Source organism: Megalops cyprinoides, chromosome 16 (assembly GCF_013368585.1).
Source record: "Megalops cyprinoides isolate fMegCyp1 chromosome 16, fMegCyp1.pri, whole genome shotgun sequence".
In the NCBI taxonomy this organism is placed as follows: domain Eukaryota; kingdom Metazoa; phylum Chordata; class Actinopteri; order Elopiformes; family Megalopidae; genus Megalops; species Megalops cyprinoides.
Window position 1 is genome coordinate 14,302,253 of NC_050598.1, and position 19,630 is coordinate 14,321,882.

The following is a 19,630-nucleotide window of genomic DNA, read 5'->3' on the forward strand; positions in this document are numbered from 1 at the left end:
GGTATGCTACATTTACATTTACACTTATTCATCAGGCAGACATTTTTCTCCTAAGCGACATACAAGCGAGGCAGAGTACAACACATGCAAAAAGCCACAAAAGGAGTCAACAATATTAGAAGCAGAGTATCATTTTATGTGTCAGAAGGAGAACATTTAATCTGATGGCTCCTGTTAAAAAACGTCATGATAACGTTCATGTGACTGTGTGACTGCTGTCTCTGGCAGTTTATGCAGTAACGGAGTTAGGGTTTCTGGCTCTTTACTGAGTGTCACATTTACCATTGCTGTCCCTGCATAGTGACAGAGCAACAAGGTTGCTCTCTCTGCCCACTCACAAAGTGATAGTGTGTTAATTGAACCAAAATACTGATTTTGTAAAAAAAAGCCCAGATCTTAGGAAGGCAGATGCTTTGTCACTCCAGGCAACACTACATTACAGCACACTAAGTTAACACAAGTTATAATTACCTTGGCCTCAAAATCATTGCTTTGGTCAACTTCAGTCAGGGAATAAAGGCATTAATAGAGAAAACCTCTCGGAATGCATTCCGAGCTATGTTTGTAAACAGTGTAACAATCATAATTTAGTTTTCTCCGACTGCCAAAGTTTTCCATTGTATTATACCACTATTACAAGTGTTAAAGCTTGTACTCACAGTAAAAGCAATCCACACGGGTCAGATCTTGAGCAGAGGGAAATGAATGCCCTTCTCTGGTGAGACTCACATTTCTTACTGACACAAATGATCATTACACAACCATTACACTTTCACAAGGACTGCCTTCAACTTTGTCCACTTCAGATGGCCTGTATATTTGTTCTTAACACATTGGAACATAGCCTTTTCAGTCAGTGCCAAGGAACAGGGAAGGAATATACTGTAGTCATAGATGTTTCCACACTTTGACTCCAAACGTCTTATCTAATGTCAACATGCCCTGCTATATTTTGTGTACTGAACTTCAGAGAGTATTTTTTTCCATGCCTCCACAAAAATCTTAAGTTTGGCTGTCATCAAATTTAATTTAAAAAATATGCTAAAACTGAACAAACTTAAGCCCTTAATTCAGTTACTGTAGGTTACAATTATAAATACAATTTCTGTATATTGAATTGAGACAATTTTTTCCCAGATGGGTTACAATACATTGTAAACATGTGATCTTAGAGAAAGCACTTTTAAACTTCTTTCCACATTGATGCAAAATTATAGTCTGATATCTTAGTGACAAAAAGAATATAACAACTGAGTTGTGTTTAACAGAAATTTTATTAATTCAACAGAAAACATAAAATTGCAATAATATTCAATAGATAATGTCATTAGATTTATATCTATAGTTAACTTCACAGCTAAGCAATAAAAGGCCAAACTCAGAGCATTTTACACTTTCTTCTTACTTTCCTCTCCATCTTAATTTTCTTGCCACATTAAATCACTACAAATCCCCCAGTACCCCAAATAACTTTTCATCTTTCATCTCTCCCATATTCACCCGATTGTAAGTCATAAGAAAACACTGACACTCTGCATCCAAATCCAAGTCCCTCCAAGTGTATGACCAATGAAAATGATGATCACATTATATTTATAGATGATGGTATTCAAGCCAATAGAAAATGTGAAAAAACAAGGACGTTTACCTCAACCAGATAGGCTAGGAGGATTGTTGAGATTTTTAAACCCACTAGATACAAAACATATGGATTTCATATGGATAAATACGCCATCATATGTTCCCATGGAAATGAGCCTGGCTAGTTATCAAAGCAAAACTTTGAGGAGTAAGCTTGAAGGACAATCAACTAACTTCATCCACCTTGGCAAAATATAACACGATACAATTTCCCCTGATTATTAAGCAAGCATTACAGAACAAAGAAAGAATAAGCATCTAAAAACAGGAAAACAAGAAAAGCAATGAATCTTCATTAACAAGCTGATCCAGCTAAACACAAAGGCTTCTTAACAAGAATCATCAAAGAACAGAAGGCAACTAGTTCAACAAGCCTTTTCCACACTAGGTCTGTTGTACAGTATAGTGAGCACTGTGTTCCACACATTCACACTGAAATCACTGTCACTTATACCCATCTGCTGGTCAAAACTAAATGGCCCGGTATGTTCTTGTGTTTTTCCACAAAATTAATTAAAAACAAACAAAAAAAATCAGCTTGTTTGTCACAGGCAATGACTAGAATGTTTTGCTAACATATTATGTATGTTCTCAGGTTTATTAAATCATTCAACACTTAATTAGGAAAAGGTTATAAAAGGGCTGCAATCATACAGTGTTTAATTACAATCCTTAATATCAATTGTGTCCAAAGCATGTCCAAAGCACAATTTTCATATAACCACAAGGTAAATTTACATTACACAGAAATTCTGAAATGCTGAGCAAGACCTTTGTATATGTTGGGAATTGAAATTCAAAAAAGAAAATATTTCCATAACATTAGTAAAGCAGCAATGTTGACATACTGTCATACACTCTGTAGCTGTACCATATCCTAGAGCCTTCTGCTCCGATTTGCACTTTGCCATTTATTTCTGCACTTTCCCTTCTTTGTGTGCCTGCTTCCAAACCAAAGAGAGGTGCTGTCAACTTATGTTACCATCACCTATTGTCTAGGACTGCAGGTGAATTTCCCAACAGAAAATGGAGAGTGAATTAAAATGTACAACACTAAATGCATTTGTTTATTCTGTCATTTTCTGTATCTAGTAACAGCCCGTTGTCTTCATTTGCAATTCCAAATGATTTCCATGACATGCTGGAAGGTCTTGGATTGATCCATCAGTGCCTTCACATTGCAGCAAAACTGTGAGAGTGTGTTAGATAAGTTGATCCCTAGGTAGGAGTTTGCACAGTAGATGATTTGAATTCCCCATTAACAACTTTACTAGATAACCAGAAAGTGAAGAACACCGTCACCTTATAATATAACTGTCTCTGGATGACAGATACAATTCATCTCCGCAAAGACTCTGCTACATATTTGTCAGGTTGGTGCTTAAACGCGATGGAACTGACGGAAGGTCAACAATGCAAAGAAATACAAAGTCCAAAATATTCCTGATTGCTCTTCATATAGTATCTTTTGTGTTTGCAGATGGGTTCACTGACTTCCAATGAGGATGCCAGATGACTTTCCAGAGCAAAAGTTAAGAGCCACAGGAAGTCAGCCAAATTAATCCAGCTTTAACACAGTTATAAACAAAAAATTCTAGACAGACTATTTTTACTTCCAGTATTGAGTAGAAAACTCATTCTTGTGAAAAAATGTGGAAAAACATTTAACTTTAAGGAGGCCTCCCCCTTTTCAGTCAAGAACAATTAACTCAAATGCCAACAGATCAGGTGGCTTCAAAACACACAAACCAAAAATCAGATACTTCAGTCTGTTTGGGGAAAAAAAGAACTGACAACCTATTTAGACATATTTTAAGAAATATTCCACTTGTGTCTAACTATATTACTCTCGATGAAGAATGTTTATGCATAGTTTTGCTCCAACCAATTCAAGACCTAATTGGTCCAAATAGCTAAAAAGCTGAAAACATTTACACCTGTGGATTTCCCCCAATGTGCTGCACTGAAATATTTCATAGATAATTGCACAAAGTGAAATCTTAAGACAAGATGTACTATTTAGAAAATGTTTGGGGCAAAACCAAGCATAAACACATCAATTAATATTGGAAAATGAACCTCAGGAAAAGCTGTAAGTTGGACAAATGAACACACACCAGGTAAATAGACCTTACATGGATGGTTTATAAATGCTTTGAATGTCCAAACACTGTCCCTGGATTTTCTTTTTCTCATAAATCCAACCTTTGTGCCATATAAGAACTGAAAGATCTGGGCAGGACAACTCCATAACTCTATTCCATTTAAGTTTGAGTATTTACAATTTGTCAATTTCCACATGCCAAATTACACACTCAATGTGTATTAAAGACCGTCTGACACAGCATAAGTGAGTAATTGAGTAGCAGCCTAATGTCACAGACAGGGCTAACTGAATAAAACTGCAACATGTTTACATAAAGTTCTTAAGCTTGAGTAACATCCAATCTACAGTTTTTCATAAAGAATTTTTATATTCATCTCATTGGCCCATTAACTATTTTTTCCCTAATTCTTCCCCCCCCCCCCCCCCCCCCCATAAATTCTACCCCAACTTCGAATTGACATTTGTATATGAAGCTTGTCTCACCATGACAACCTGAGGTGAAGCAAATGGTCTCAAACAAACTCAAATTCAAGGACAAAGTATATTCCACATAGACTAAAACAAGTCCTTCGGTCTGAACAATCAAAGCAGAGAGAATCAGAGGAAATCAGAGAGAATCGGACTAAAAAAAATCTAAAAAGAATCTATGGCTGATCTATCATTTCCTATTCTGAGAAAAACATGAAACAAGGTATTTCTCCCATTCCCAAGACTGCCCTCTGGTTTGTTTCGGGAGACTGCCTAGAAAAAAAGTGTAGTACATTAGTTAAGCACAGTATGTAACTTGACTTCTTACCAAAAGTCTGCAGGTTCAAGTCACAAGCAGTAAATAATATTTTCTGCCTTATCTTCTTATACCTTTTCTGCCTTACCTTATTATACCTGCCTTAAAGATCCTATACCTGAATGGTTCCAGTAAAAAATATCCAGCAAAATGAAGACATAATATGTGAAATTTAAGCTATACAATTCACACTAGGCAAGCCTGTCTGGTGTGCAGATAAATAACATGCATTTATTACTGCAATTTTTTTTTTTTACATTAAGAGAATATTGCCCTCTACTGGCTACTCTCAGACAGCACCAAGATCACTGTGCTACACTTACCTCTGTGCCAGTTTCTGTGTCTCAGTTTGTCATGCCTTGCATGCCCATTTTGGGCCAGTCTCAAAGACAACGAGGGGCCTCTCCTAAGAGAGTGTTAAATACTGCATTAATTTGGCACAGAAAATCTTTTTATTGCATTTGACAAAAGCTGAACATGGTACATGTTCAAAATGTGGTCTAACTAAAGTAATGTAAATAAAACTGTTGTAAAATTATATAATGCTTTAGACAGAATTTAGAATATGGTGTTCGGTTTAGGACAGCTCACTATAAAAAGGTATAAAAGTTCAAAAAAAAAAAAAAAAAAAGGTGCAGAGAAGAACACCCACACTGGTGCAAGGAAGCTATTTCAGACTGCACTGTTGACCAAACCACAGGCAAATTACAAATGATACATTGACAGTTTGTTCTGTGTGATATTTTATTTAATAACATTGAAACTCAAATGAAATTATTTTAAGGTGACATCGTTTTATGTTATAAAAAATAAAAATGTTTTAATGTATTAAAAATATACTGCTGTCTCTGTAACTTGTAACTGTTTCAATTGTTTTAATCTGATAAGCACCAGATGTAAAATGTGTTCTTCTTACCTATATTTAAAACATATTTAAAACAAATGATTTCTAAATATCACATATTCAGAAGTTGCACTTGTCAAAACAAGATTACACTGTAACACTTCATTCTCATATTCCTACTTTGACAATTTCATACATTCATCACCCTTTAATTTTCCCTTTGACCAAACAGCAAAAGGCTCGTTCCACATGGAGACACATGCCTCTCATGGCAAACTAACCTCATTGCACCGATTTTCCCTTTCTCCACAAACAGCTCCACCCTCACTTCCTTCTCCTGTGGGAACAGCCGGGCATAGAGGGTCTTGCCATCCACTTTGTCTTTGAACCAACTGACCGCTTCTGGGGCCCAGTCCTGTCCATTCACTGGAGAAACCTGCAGTCACAATGGGTGAGCTAAACTGGGTTAGAGACACCACCCCAGTTGAATGTAATGGCACCTATTGTAATTGCTCCAATTATTATTTAGTCAAATAATTTTGTAATTCAAGAAAAAGGAGGCAAGGGTTCAACTGTAGCCCTAAACCTCACTAATCTCAGACCTGCCAACATGTTAAAACCTGAATGAGTACCACCCTGTTTCTGAAGAACCACCCCCCAAACCCCACCACCACCACCCTGTAAAGATGTTCTTTTTAAATACTTAACATCTCATTTTTACATATTAGAGCCACAGATGTTTCTGTAGGCACTCATGTCTATTATTATTATTATGGTGAAAAGAAAGGAGTTCTGGACAAGTGGAAATATAGATGTAAGCACACCTCTATCTTAGTGTTTGTTACTCACGTTTGTAAGCGAGACCTGCAGGGCTTGCTCAGGCAAAGCAGCCATCTCTCCATCCAGCTCTTTGATATCACACAGAGCAAGGCAGGCTATGTCTCCAAAGTCAATTCTCCTCACCTCCACCTGAACATGACTAACACCACCTGGACTTCCAGGATGTGGGACAGCCTCTAAAATGGAGGTAAAGGGGTGGTCCATTGGGGCACTTTCCATGTTTTGTGCACATATTTAATCAAAAGCATTGGGCACAAAGGTCTCACCTTCTTGCACCCCACAGATTTTGACCACCTGAGCACGGCACCACAGCTTTCGTTCTGGAAACCAGCCCATGACATAGGCGCCAATGTCTGGGACACAGTTCATCTGAGCAAAAGAACTACAGTGTGACAAACTGCTGCTGTAGAACATAAAGATCAGAACACATAGTTAGCCACCGTAACACATCTGCGCTCAGACCTTACATGCAGACCATTCCCTTCAATCCCAAGAAGACCACCAAGGCATCTTAAGGGAGAAAAGTGTGACTCGAAGGAGAGAAAAAAGATACTTCAACCCCATTGTCACATTACAATAAACTGACCCCTAGTTTCAATCAAAACCAACAAGTTGTCTTAAAGGAAAGTGCTATTCAATTAAAGCAAAGACTAATTCAGCACAGTATTAAAATAAAGTGGACCCTTGATTCAAACAGAAGTTTAAGGGGAAAGTCACTTTGCTGGGGTAATTTATGTATGAAATTTAGAATTCAATCCATAACCAAGTTTTGTGATTCAGAACTAAAGGAAATTGAAGACCTAAGAAAGCATGGTAAAATTCCAATTACAGACTGCCTGTTTTGATTTAAATTTCTCTTCAACTTCAACTCATTTCAGTTATAGACAGAATGACATTCTGTAGGCCTGTGGAAACTAGTAAGTTTTGACATCTGGATACTGGAACTATGTGGGCTTTCCATATTTGAAATAAAGGGGTCCAATCGTGGAAAAAAATTCCCTCTGCTCAAGTGAACAGGAAGGCAGTAACTCAAAGCTGTGTTTTTACTGTTAAGTTAGTACTTAGAACCAAAAAGATAAGTCAAAAATGTAAAAAAAAAAAAAAAAAAAAACCCACTTACTTCATCTTCTGAGACAGCTTCTGCAGCTCTGAGCTAACATGCTGGATGTAGAATTTGCTGGGGCTGACCACATGGGAGACAGTCACTTCCATCTCCTCAAACTTACGAATCTGAAACTCTGGGATTCTTACACCAGTGTCCACCTTGCCTACAGAACAGTTCTTCCTTCTCTCTGGATGACCGGTGCTGTCCTGCGATGACACAACTCTCTGTGTGGCCGGGGGTCTCTGAGCTGGGGTGCAGTGGCTGTTTTGGTATAGCCCAAGGACTTCAAAGTAAGACTCCCTGCTGTTTTCATGAGCCAACTTTGTGTCTTGTCCCAAAGAGCGCTCAGAAACAAAATGGCCGTCATCAGTGAGGATATTACTGACGTCCCACAGCTCAGACTTTGTCGCTACCATGCAGCTGTAGATAAGAGAGTTGCCAGTGCCATTTTGCTTCACCTTGAAGACAGAGGTAGCATTATCCATGGTGGATAAGGGCTGCATCTCCATACCAGCCATGGCAGCATACTCCCTATCTGTAATCACCTGCTGGCACGGTGGAGTATGGACAGAAGTCTCCAGTACACCTTTCCCTTTAAAGAATGTGATCGGAGTAACAGTGTCACTCTTGCTGCTCGCTCTCAGGAAGCGCATCAACTGTGAGCACGTTTGCTTCTGATGTTGCACTCGGAGGTCATTTCCCTTCCCCTGATTCAGCAATTCCATGGCTACATGTTGAATTATCGGAAGGATTTTCTCTGCTGGCGGTGCACACGGATTTTCGGAAATGGCCTTCATGCTTGGGGAATGTGGCTGTATCTGATGTGTGCCCTCCCTGCCTTTTACGTTTGAGGCTTGCACTCCTTCTCTTTGACCTCCAGAGGGTGGATCATATACTTTGACCTTAAGGTTACAACTTGACGATGGTGGGCATGCAATGGTCTCTGAGACAAGGCATATCTGTTGAAGGGCCTGCATTGCTCCAACAGTCTGCACTGCATTAGTTATGGATGTGGCCATTAGAACATTCTGCAACATGGGTCCAAACTTAAGCACATTGGAAACCACAATATCTGTGTCCCCAAACAGCCTGGATATAGGAAAATCTTTTCCTTTTGCATGTGTTCCTGCAAAAGTGCATTGCAGGTCTGTACCTAGAAACAGAAAAAGTCATTCAGGTTATTGTCTGATGCATCAAAATATTTAGTTCTTTAGAAACCAAATATGTTATTACACACAAGCAGAATTCACCTGCTTTTAGCTCCTTAAAAACTGTAGTAAGCTGCTGCATTGTGTCGCATTTTGATTCCAGTGTTTTCATAATCTTACTCCAGTCATGTGCGTTAAGTCCATCAGAGGCATTCAGAAGGCCCTGAACATCCTCGCTTGCCTATTGAAAAAATCAATACAACTTGAATGCTTGTACAGAGATATACAACGTTTAACATTACAAATTAATTGAAATAAACAACTAAGCATATACATTTTTGCAGTTTGCTGCGGCTACAGTCGCAGAAAACGGCACAAACATTTCCACATTTTGAATAACTGGTTAGCTAGCTAAGTAGTTAGCATAGGCAACTATGTTACCTTTCGCGTAAAAATCCGCAGCTCTTTATCCAGCATGCTCCTTGTATGTTCCAGGATCAACAGCTTGTAAATAAGAGCCCTTCTGGAAACGTTGATGTTAACGCAACCTTGACACTGGCGCTCCCCTGTCATTTTTCCGATCAGGTCACCTAAACGTCACCTGTAGCTTAGGAAACTTATTAAGATAGTTCGGTGGTTCATTCAACAATATTTAAATATCTTGCCAATAACGTTCGTTGTCTCCTGACATGCTGCTACGGCTCCCTCCTTAAAAAACGATCACAACACGTGACATCCAACGCGTCAGACATCCTTTATTGGTTGACGCCAAAATAACGTTTGTTAACACTCAGTATTGCCTTCGGTGAATAGTGGACCCACTCGATCACGAAGAAAAGACATATCAGTATATAAAAGTTTGCAAGTTTAGCGATGGCTTAAAAGTGTATTGAATAATTGGTCATTTTTCCAAGAACCATGATTAGGCTCGTGGTCAACATGTAAAACAGCAGGAGCCTGGTACACAGGCAGTGTGTATTCTCACGCCAATCACTGCTGGGCAAATCTGATGGAGAGATGTGTGCTGTTCATCAGGGACACTAATGATGAGCAAAAAACTGTATATTTACATCAAGGTTCCACTGTCATTCTCCGCCTCATGAATAGTATACCCAAAAAGGTCAGTCTTGTAAAATGCATATATTTGCCGCATGACTATTGTAAAACTGAGGATGTCCTACCAGATCTCTGTGGGTTTCTCTGGTTAGGAAGTACTCCATATATTACTGTACAAGATACCCTGTACAAATATTGTAAAACTTTAATTGCAATTATGTCAGGAGTGAACTGGATTGCAGAAACTTTTGACGACAATTCTAATTCTATTTTTAGAAATGATTTTTATTCTTAAGACATTTTCATCCATAATCTCCACTTAATATTTAAAGTAAAACATCTAAAAACGTTTATTACATCTATTCAAATCAATTTCATCTTAATTTCCTCCTGGGTGAAAACAATCGACTTTCTTATACCATGAATGCAGAAGTCCTACCTTCCAGCTTTCAACCCTCCACAAAAGACTGACAGCTTTGCCTCAGCTCTGTGACCCGCTTTTTCATTTCTGCCAAAGAAATTGGGTCACGTAACATGCAAACACGCCCTTTTTAGTGCGTAGTTATTACAAATGAAACACTGGCATAGCGCCCAATTTCCAAACTCAGTGATTATCCACAATTGAGTGTCGTGGAACTAGCATGTTGGACGAACGGGAAAAATTGCATAGCTTGAAGAGTTCTGTGCATACGAAAACACGCATCGATGATTTTACAGATACAAAAATCCTGTTACGCTTAAAGGAGTCAGTCTGGTGGTGGATAAACTAGGACCAGCGCCGACATGATGAGTGATGGACAGCCTCAGATATACCGATTTTAATCGCTTTATGAATTGGGTCTGTTGCCACCGGTCTGGAGCTTTAACAAAGTGGTGATACAGACTGTGTAGTTCCGCTTTCAACTTCCTGTGGAGCGGTGGCAGTTGCCCAGTTTGAGTTAATTTTGATTTGGAAAGCATACGTATTAGTTGCAGAACAATCGTTAAAAGAAGTCCAAAACTCCATAAGCCCCTGAACATAATGCAAACACTATGGCAGATTCTCTCTGTAACGGCTGCGAGAAGTCCATGAAAACATAACATCAGGTAATGCAATTTGAGATCAAGCTGTTCTTTATTTCGACAGTGAAAAACCAAATGCTTAGCAGTTACCTAAGGCTGGCTCTACGAGTTCAGTTACAATTGTTCTAAAATAATAGCCAGCGTTAACAAACTAGCAGCACTCATATTTGCAGATGTATCCATGGCAGCCTAGCGCAACAAGCACCTGTCACAACAAACTACCATGTTTGGTACTAAGCTAACTAGCGAAGGCAACCAGGAATCAGTCATGTAGCTCGCTAGCCAAAACCTTTCATGCTAACAAGCTAGCCTGCTAACTATTTACACGACGACTGATGTGGTGAATCGAAATTCAGTGCTAGCTTCCGTGTTATGAGTATTTTGAGTTTTGAAAGCCTTGATGACGCTTTAGCTAACATCTTCAAACATACTACAGTCAAGGGACCGTTACTACGCTGAAATCACAATGCTAGTGTGATAAATGGTATCAAGGTCACATTAGCAAGCAAACATTCAGGGGTACGTAGAATTGTCCATAAACGGCATTGCTAAGTTCGGGTTATTGTGCGTTAAATGTCTAAATGTCGAATGAAAAAACGTATAAATACCACAGGGTGGCAGTGTTTAATAACGTATAGCTGTCGCCGGAATAAAATACAGGTGCAGTGACATTCCCTTGTAATAGATGTAATGTCCAACACCGGACTAGAATTCAAGACACCTGAGTTGCATCGGACAAACTCTATTAAAGATATGAGGTATCTTAGTTCCTTCAAGGATAAAAAGACAATCAATCAATCAATAAATAAATACACACACACACACACACACACACACACACACACACACTATGGCATAATGTAGTTATGTGTTCCAGGTATACAAATGACGGTTAGGCTTACATCACATAAATTGCATTACTGCACAGTACAAAATATTCAGTCAAAGCATCTCTGATGGGAGACCTACCTGGTGACCATATTGTTTTCTTGCTTTCGTTTACTTGATGCTATAAAATGTTATTTACTGAAATCAAAAGTTGAGCTATTTCAACAACGTTGGAATGTTAAGTCATTTATAAGCATATGAACTACTAACAGGCATTTGTAGTAAGCTACTGTTGATAGATTCTGTCAGCCTTCTCATGTAGAAAATTGTTTTAATGCTTCTGGGTGGCTCAGTCAGTGGGGCATTTGTATTAGGTGTAGGCAGAGCCCTACAGGTTTGAAACTATCTCTCACCAGGGACAGGGACGAGTTGGTTGGCCAAGGCTCCCTTGTCTTACTGCCCTCAAGAGTCCCTGGAATTTACTCTAATGGCATCAGTGGAGTAGTGTCTCTCCCTCAAAACTGGTATCCGCTGTGTTGCACTGTGTGACTCATGCTGTGAAAAATACCCATTTTGCACTGTGAGGGTATTGGAATATTGCATCTACTGCTCCTTGCAGGAGTGCAAAGGTTGTTGTGGTAAGACGAGCTTAATGTACAGTTGGTGATTCCAGTACAGAGTTGCACAATGGGGAAACATTTGAAAGCATAGAAATCTTTTAAATAATATACAATAATACTATACAAGATTACATAATATAAAAGATTAAAGACATTTAAATAAATGACAAAAATACCATAAATGACAAAATTACATTTCAAGTTCTGCCCTACATGTCATGGATATTGATATTCAAGACAATTTTATGGCTTTGAAACACATTCTCTGAAGAAAAAAACAAAAAACAAAAAAACAATAAAATTACTGATGTTTAATGTGATACTAATGGCCTGCTTTTTAGTTTTGGACCAGAGAGACATTTTAGGGGCTTGATGCTCATATGGGCCATAAGGGGGATTTGCATCCACTGGAAATCCCCTAAAATTTGATCTCAAAGTTCATTTTTTATTTCAAGCGGCATGATTTTTGATAGAAGACTTCCTCACATAAAATAAAATGTGTATATATTTTTAGTGTCAATTTATAGATCATGATATAGGTAACTGCCTCCAGATTAGAAAAAAATATGAATTTATTAATTTTATGGTATTCAATAAAGTATTGTGTGCTGTAGAAAACATAATTTATTGGGGGGGGGGGGGGGGGTGTCATTCCATTATAAAGCTTATAATATGCACTGCAACTAAGTATGCAGCCTCTCAATTCTAAAAATATTGAAGTGTCTCATATATTCAGTCAGGTTTGCAAGTACCTTGGTGACAAATTTGCCACTTCACTCAATGAGTGCAAATTGGACTATGCACAGCAAGCAAGAGAGGTAACCTCTCAATGTTAGGTAATGGGAGTCTTTGGCTAGGAACAGACCTGTATATGTCAACCATACTACACAGACTGTTAAATGGATATGGTGTTTTAAAAAACTTTATATATTATTGTTTGTTGTAATATATCACAAAAAATAGGTTGAATAGCTATGAATTACTGGCCAGAAGCCGAATACAACAAGGTACATGTCTGTAAAATATTTTCATAATAAAATAGGGGCATAATGGTAGTCCTAATTACAGCTCAGCCTCACACATGTATACATCATTTTAGGCTTTTATTTTCTGTGGCTCTATATACATCCAGGCAAGTTTTACATTCCCTTATATAATATACAGTGCTAATTTATATTTGCTGCTTTTACATAAGCATTCACAAGATACAGTGACATTCATTTTCTTAAATATGAGAGTTATCTATGTCTCTTAACTAACTTCCAATAGTGTCGGGAACAAAACCAATAAACTTTTTTTTTTTACTCATAACTTTTCCTTTAAATAGCCTATCAAATAAAAACAGACATATTTGTGGGTAGCCCTGCTAACAGGAAGGAAGTAGAGTGATGTAGGAAGTGCATCTATCACTGACAGCTTGTCACCACTCAAGAGATTATATATTATTATTGGAAAAAACCTCCACGCAAACTTTATTTAGCCTACTAATCCATGACTCAACACAATGTATTAAGCTTAATATATACAGTCACTGTGGAAAATGATGTGTGTGACTGAAGTCTGGACACAAAATAGGTACACGATTCCTGACTTGCCTCCGTCAAGCATTTATTTGTTTGAGGTCTGTTTCAAATATGTTGATTTTAGCAACTCGAGTGGCTAACTGATCATCATTACAGTACTGAAATGATGCGACTTTATTAGATTTTAAAGTGAGTGAGGAACCTTTTCTGTAAACAACCTTTTTTACCAGTATTACAGTAATCATCAAGGACAGAACAACTATAACAAAAATAACAACAGGAATAAGTAGGTTCAGTCCAGTAGACTTTGTAGTGGGTTCAAGAGGACACTGTATGGCATAGTTGCTTAGTAACTCAGTGTATATGCTGTCATTGAGTCTGTAGAGACATGTTGCTTGATGTAGGTCGAGAATATTCACTCTTGTTTCATTTAAGATCTTAAGCCACCCGGTGGTGCAACAGTTGAAGGGGTTCCCTCCAATAAGCATGACATTAAGATGCAATAAGAGATCATCAACAATCCACTCATCCAAAGAGGTAAAACTGTTGTTTCTTAAATCAAGCTCTCTCAAAGGTGAGCAGCCAATGGTGCTGGGGAGAATATCCATTTGATTGTCAGACAGGTTGAGCCTTTTCAACGCTCCCAAACAGTGTAGGGACAGATCCGAACCCTCCATGTCATTCCCAACAATGCTGAGTGTTTCAAGGGTGTTCTGAAGTCCTGCAAGAGCCTCTTTAGCTATTCTCATGTCCTTATTACCAGACAGGTCGAGAGACACCAAAGGGGTATGCTGAAATGTGTAGGGGAACAGTGTTTTGATACCATTTTCTCTAAGATCGAGATATTTCAGAGATCTGATACCAGCAAAAGAGACACACAGGGTGTCATTGGTGATGTTCTGTCTCATGGGATCAGGCAGGTTTCCAGCAGCACAAGGGTTCACCATGTTGTTCCTGAGATTTATTGTTTCTATCTTTGGTAGGGCCTCAAAAAAATCAGGGGAAAGGTGTTGGATTTGATTGCGTTGCAAGTCCAAGTAGCGTACTGATAGGAAAGGCTGTGAGTGTGGGAGTCCTCGGCTGTCATTTCCAGTGTCACCAAGGCTGAGATTGAACAGGCAGTTGTCACTCATATTTAGGGCCTCCAGAGACTGCAGGTGGTGTAATGTTTTTAAAGGAAATGATGTAAAATGATTATTACTCAAGTCCAAATGCACTAATGGCATCAGCTTCCAGTTAGAGTACATATCATAGTATGACATATCATCATACTCCTTCCTATATATTTCTGAATGTATTTCTGTGTACAGAGAGCTTACTTCTAAAATTGACATTTCCATTCCAAAGGCACCCACTTTGTTGTTTTGTAAATGGAGATATTTCAGGTGACTTATTTTGGGGACTATTGGAAAGTATAGAATACTGTTGTAGCTCAGATCTAATGTTTCCAGCTGATACACATCATCATTCTGGTGAGTAATGAAGAACTCGATGGAGTTTCTGCTTAGGTTCAAGAACTGCAGTCCATGAAGTTTAAAATCACAGATGCAGGCCAGATTATTCATGGCCAGGTTCAGTACCGTTAGTTTCCTCAAGGGCTCAAATGTGCCCTCTTCTATATCTAAAATCAAGTTGTTTTCTAAGTCAATGCTCCTCAGGTTCCAGCTTTCTTTGAATAGCCTGGATGAGAGCTTTGTCAGAGTGTTTCCCGCTAGCTTCAGGTGCTCTAGACAGGACATGTTCCTCAGGTAGAGTTCCACGGCGTTGTGATCTAGACCATTCAAGGACATGTCCAAAATCTGGAGCCTGTGGAGAGCTTGGAAGGCTTTGCTATTGTTTGCGGTGTTATCATTCAGCTTGTTTGCTGCAAGGTTCAGGTTATATAGCTGGACCAGGTTCTGGAAAGCCTTCTCATGTATGAATTGCAAGTGATTGTAACTCACATCAAGCTCTTCAAGAAATCTTAGGTTCACCACACCCATGCCACTGATCATATTGTTGGACACATCCAGTCTTCTCAGCCTTGGGTCCAGTCCAGTGGGAACAGAGGATAGATTCAGGTGACAGCAGGACAGCTTCTCAAAACTCAACTATCAAAAAAAAAACATCAATGATGCACAGTATAGTAGCTTCTGGGAGTGTTTACTCTGTGAGATGCTAATATAAAATGAAATGTTTAAAGAGTCAAGTAGTACACCCTTTTTTCACAGTATATCATGACATTATGTTCGTGTATAAAGTGTGCTAACCTGCATCCAACCCATTCAGTCATTCAGTCAAGTTATAAACCCAAGGGATGTCTGGGATACTGTAACATGTCAAAGCAGATACAATCTGTGGTGTCATCTGCTCAGTGAAGATTTTCTAGCATTGGCTATTAGATCTGGCTCCACTTAAAGTGTTCTTTATGGGTAAAAGAAGTCACTTTATTGAAATATACCACCAGAATAATCTTAGAGTGTTTGTTTTTTATTTAATTACATTTTCCTAAAGATCACACAGTGGTTTTGACTGGCTTTCATCTCAGAGGTTTTCAGGGGATGGGGATTTCATTCAGGATGCAAAATTTTTGAAAGGGATTCCTGAAGTGCACCATAGAAGCTATACACAATTATACATAGAAAAAATAAGATGACACAAAGTGCTGACCATTCATTAAGATTACAACGTGGAAATTATCAGACACAAATATAATTGGTTGATAATATATTTAATTTTCAGCCATAACTGGATTTTTAAGTAATCAGGAAATGGTCCCGGTTAGGTTCTTATGAAGAGCTGCAGACACTGCATTTGCACTTGAATTTTGAGCAGTTTCAACAGAGATAGTTTCCAGACAACCAATCCAAGCATGCCTGCACCACCTGTGTGTTAGTTACTCCCCCCTCTTCCCCATCACCAACACTACTTAATCCTTCTTCCTCCTCCTATTCACCTAGTCAAGATGTGATCCCTTGAATGGACTGCTTTCCAGGTTCTAGATGATGTACATGTCATCTAGCCTTCACATATCCTGAAAAGATAGGACTTTGTGTGGCAACCTCTTTCCACTAAAATTGTTACAAGATCACAAGAGAATGATGCTCTTCCTTGCCTTCCACTGAATCATTATAATATTACAAGATGATGAGTAGCTACATGAAGCTCTACCTTTTGGCAGCGGCGTGGTGTCCAGGGTGGGCCAGGTGGACTCGCTGTCTCGGGGATGGCGCTGAAACCGGCACTCGAGTGACACGAACAAACCAGGGCGATGCAGAGGAGAGTGGGTGCGATCATCCTCTCTCTGCTGCTGTGACGATGTTACATGTGTTGGATTTTGAGCTCAACAGCACACATGTCCATTTATAGCTCTGATAATATAAACAGGGAAAAAAACCCGAGCGTGGGAGCGACAGGAGGAAGTTATTGTCGACGCCCCTTCATTTACTCCACTGATACAGAATTAGGATTTTAGTTAAACAGAATTATTAGTCATTGTTACCCCTTTAACTGTCTTATGACTTTGTGGGTGTAACTCAAAAAACCTGAGTTTATTGATGGAGATTTTTCCACCTGGTCATGTTTTATTTTGGTTTGTTTGTAACTCATTTGGCAATACTGTTCAGTTTTTGAAGGCAGGAAATATTTCCCTCACCGGGCAAATTCATTCATCTCTTGTTTGTTCCGGCTATGATCCTGTGAAAACAGAGCCTACCCCTCTCCCCCTCCCTCCTCACCAGTCCAAAATAGAAGGGAAGAACAAATAAAAAAATAGGTTACAGACAGGGCAGACAGCAGGGTAATCCCTGACAGAGCAATAAATAGAGAGACAGAAATTGACCTTGATGAAAGCATTTGTGGGCAAACAAACAACAAATACACTGGCACAGGGAGACACACATGCACAGTATATAACACATGCACACACGAATAGCATGTAAAGGCGTGTGAGCAGACAAACCACATAATGTGTATTATTCTTTATTATTAATTTTACAAACCCAGGACATCCCCTAATGAACAAGTACATTATGCAAATGATGGAAACTACCAAAGAAACATCTGACAATGAGGCTGGCTTGGGACTCTATAGCAGCTGTTCCCTTTAGTGGTTTTCCCCTGTGGGGAGTGACCACCAGGCCATAACTGAAGGCATTGGGAGACAGGCCCCATCCTGACAAAGGGTGGTTTTGACAGTTCACAATCAGAGGGATAAGTAGACTTCCTGTTGTGACATCCTCTGGCACTTGTCAGTGACAATATCCTCAGCCATATATTGTTGGTCCTGCTGTTATTGGAAATGGCATCTCCGCTCTAACGATTGAAAATATCTGACCTCCAGTGTAAGTTGGACAAAACCTCAAGTTGTTTGAGTCTTGAACAGTTGTGGGTTGAGCTTTCTATGAGGGATTATACTGTGCAAAGGTCCACAACCTGTAGTCTATGATATTCATTCCCACATTTGCAAAGCACACATATGAAATGACAGAAGTTGCTCATTTGTTAGGAGCTACTGTTTCTTCCTGGCTTGTTATAAGCACAGTCAGTACCGGGCTGAAAGGGAAAATAGCTAGCCTAACTTAAGTGAGTGTTGTGTGTGGGACAGAAGAAACAAACAAACCAAAATCTGCAAACAAAACTCTCTAACCTGAGACACAAAGGAAAACTTTCAGGACTCTCAGTATCTTGTCTTACACTGGCACTGTCCTGCAGACTCCAGCAACCACTGGAGGTATGGCAGTGGCTGGAGAACAGTTCCTTTCTGGCAGTCATCCTCTTGACAATGCCACTTGCAATGGAGCAAATTGGAGGTAGAGCTGCAACAAATAACTGAGCAGGAAGAGCAAAGGGCCAGAGTGGTAACAGTGGAAAAGAGAGCTAAGGAAGAGACACAGAGGTTATGTTTAATTCAGAAACAAGAAGCTGTTTCTACTGGTGATTGTGACAGCCCTATTACTATTTTTGTGACTCTGATGCAACACAATTTTTAGCTATGGAAAATGCAGCTGACCTTTATGAACCTAGCTCTCTGAGAACAAACATTCACTTTCAGAGTTGGTGGACATTTTGTTTTTGTGCCAGTCAACGGAGTCACATATATTTTGGTAATGATCAGACTGGGGACGAAGTGTGTGTAATCCCTCTGATGACTGAAACTCTAGCTTCTTCTGAAACTGAGGCGCTACCAGATGACCTCTGTGGTATTTTCCCAACACGTGTTGTCACAAGCTCCCAAGCCTTTGCTGCATGTCAGGATGAGGGAGAGTGCAAAGTGGTACATTAGATTGTTTTGCCTGTGTGTTATCAGGAGGAAATCCTTCTTAACTCTTGAGGTAACCACTGCACATCAACTCGGCATTAAGAAAACCAAAGCTAAGATTTTTTAGAATTTTTACTGGAGAAATGTCTAAAAATGCACTACTGTAGAACATGTGGTACTTAGGTTTTACTCCTTCGATTCCTTTGCCACTGCCATTTGCCAAGAACAGGGTTGCAAGCTCATTCTTAACTCAATTTTTTGGTACTTCCCATCAATAATGAGCAATAAAACATCACATGGGTTTTGATAAAAACTGAACACGGACATTGCCTGTTATTACTGTGTGTACCATTGTCGTCTCTTTAACCTTTTGTGAGCTCTTCATAGCTAAAAGGGCTCTATACCAAGAATACCAAGAAATGAATTCAGTATTGAATAATAAAGCAACTGCTCCATCCCAGAGTTTGGAAGTTTTGGTTGCCATGCCAAAACAAGCACAAAACCATAAAAACCCCTAAGTCTGGATTTGTAATAATTCACGTGCTTATTTTAGCTTTATTTCACTAAAATTGTGACAGTTATTTAGCACTGTTTACCGTTAACACTGCCTTCTGTGCTTAAACTATATACAATACCCACTGAATATCAGCAATGTAATATGTCATTCTTATAAGTATGCATGTATGTAACCCTTAAAGCCACCATTTCAGTGAAAGAGTGTTTAAAGCAGGCAAAAAAGGAAATTCAGACAAGAACACTACAGCCCTTTACCTTTGCTTGGACGAGGCTGGATACATTACATGTACTTTGTGTTGGATGCATTTGTTAGGTTA

At 39.1% G+C, this 19,630-nt stretch overlaps 1 protein-coding gene across 1 annotated transcript; it reads right to left on the minus strand.

Annotated features, from left to right (window-relative positions):
• Nucleotides 1-11,877: 11,877 nt before the first annotated feature.
• On the minus strand, nt 11,878-16,856 carry LOC118791221 (transforming growth factor beta activator LRRC32-like). The gene is made up of 3 exons (XM_036548516.1): nt 16,709-16,856; nt 13,786-15,648; nt 11,878-11,970 (listed from the first exon to the last, which is right to left on the minus strand). The coding sequence occupies exons 1-3, from the start codon at nt 16,832-16,834 to the stop codon at nt 11,878-11,880; spliced, it is 2,082 nt and encodes a 693-aa protein (XP_036404409.1). The 5' UTR covers nt 16,835-16,856.
• Between the last annotated feature and the right edge of the window lie 2,774 nt (nt 16,857-19,630).

Excerpts from the sequence above, each read along its gene's own strand:
- LOC118791221 (XM_036548516.1), bottom strand. The coding sequence starts at position 16,834 with ATGATCGCACCCACTCTCCTCTGCATCGCCCTGGTTTGTTCGTGTCAC. Across the intron at positions 15,649-16,708 it reads CACCACGCCGCTGCCAAAAG|TTGAGTTTTGAGAAGCTGTC; the intron begins GTAGAGCTTCAT and ends TTTTTTTGATAG. Across the intron at positions 11,971-13,785 it reads TGATGATTACTGTAATACTG|CATGAGTCACACAGTGCAAC; the intron begins GTAAAAAAGGTT and ends TATTTTTCACAG.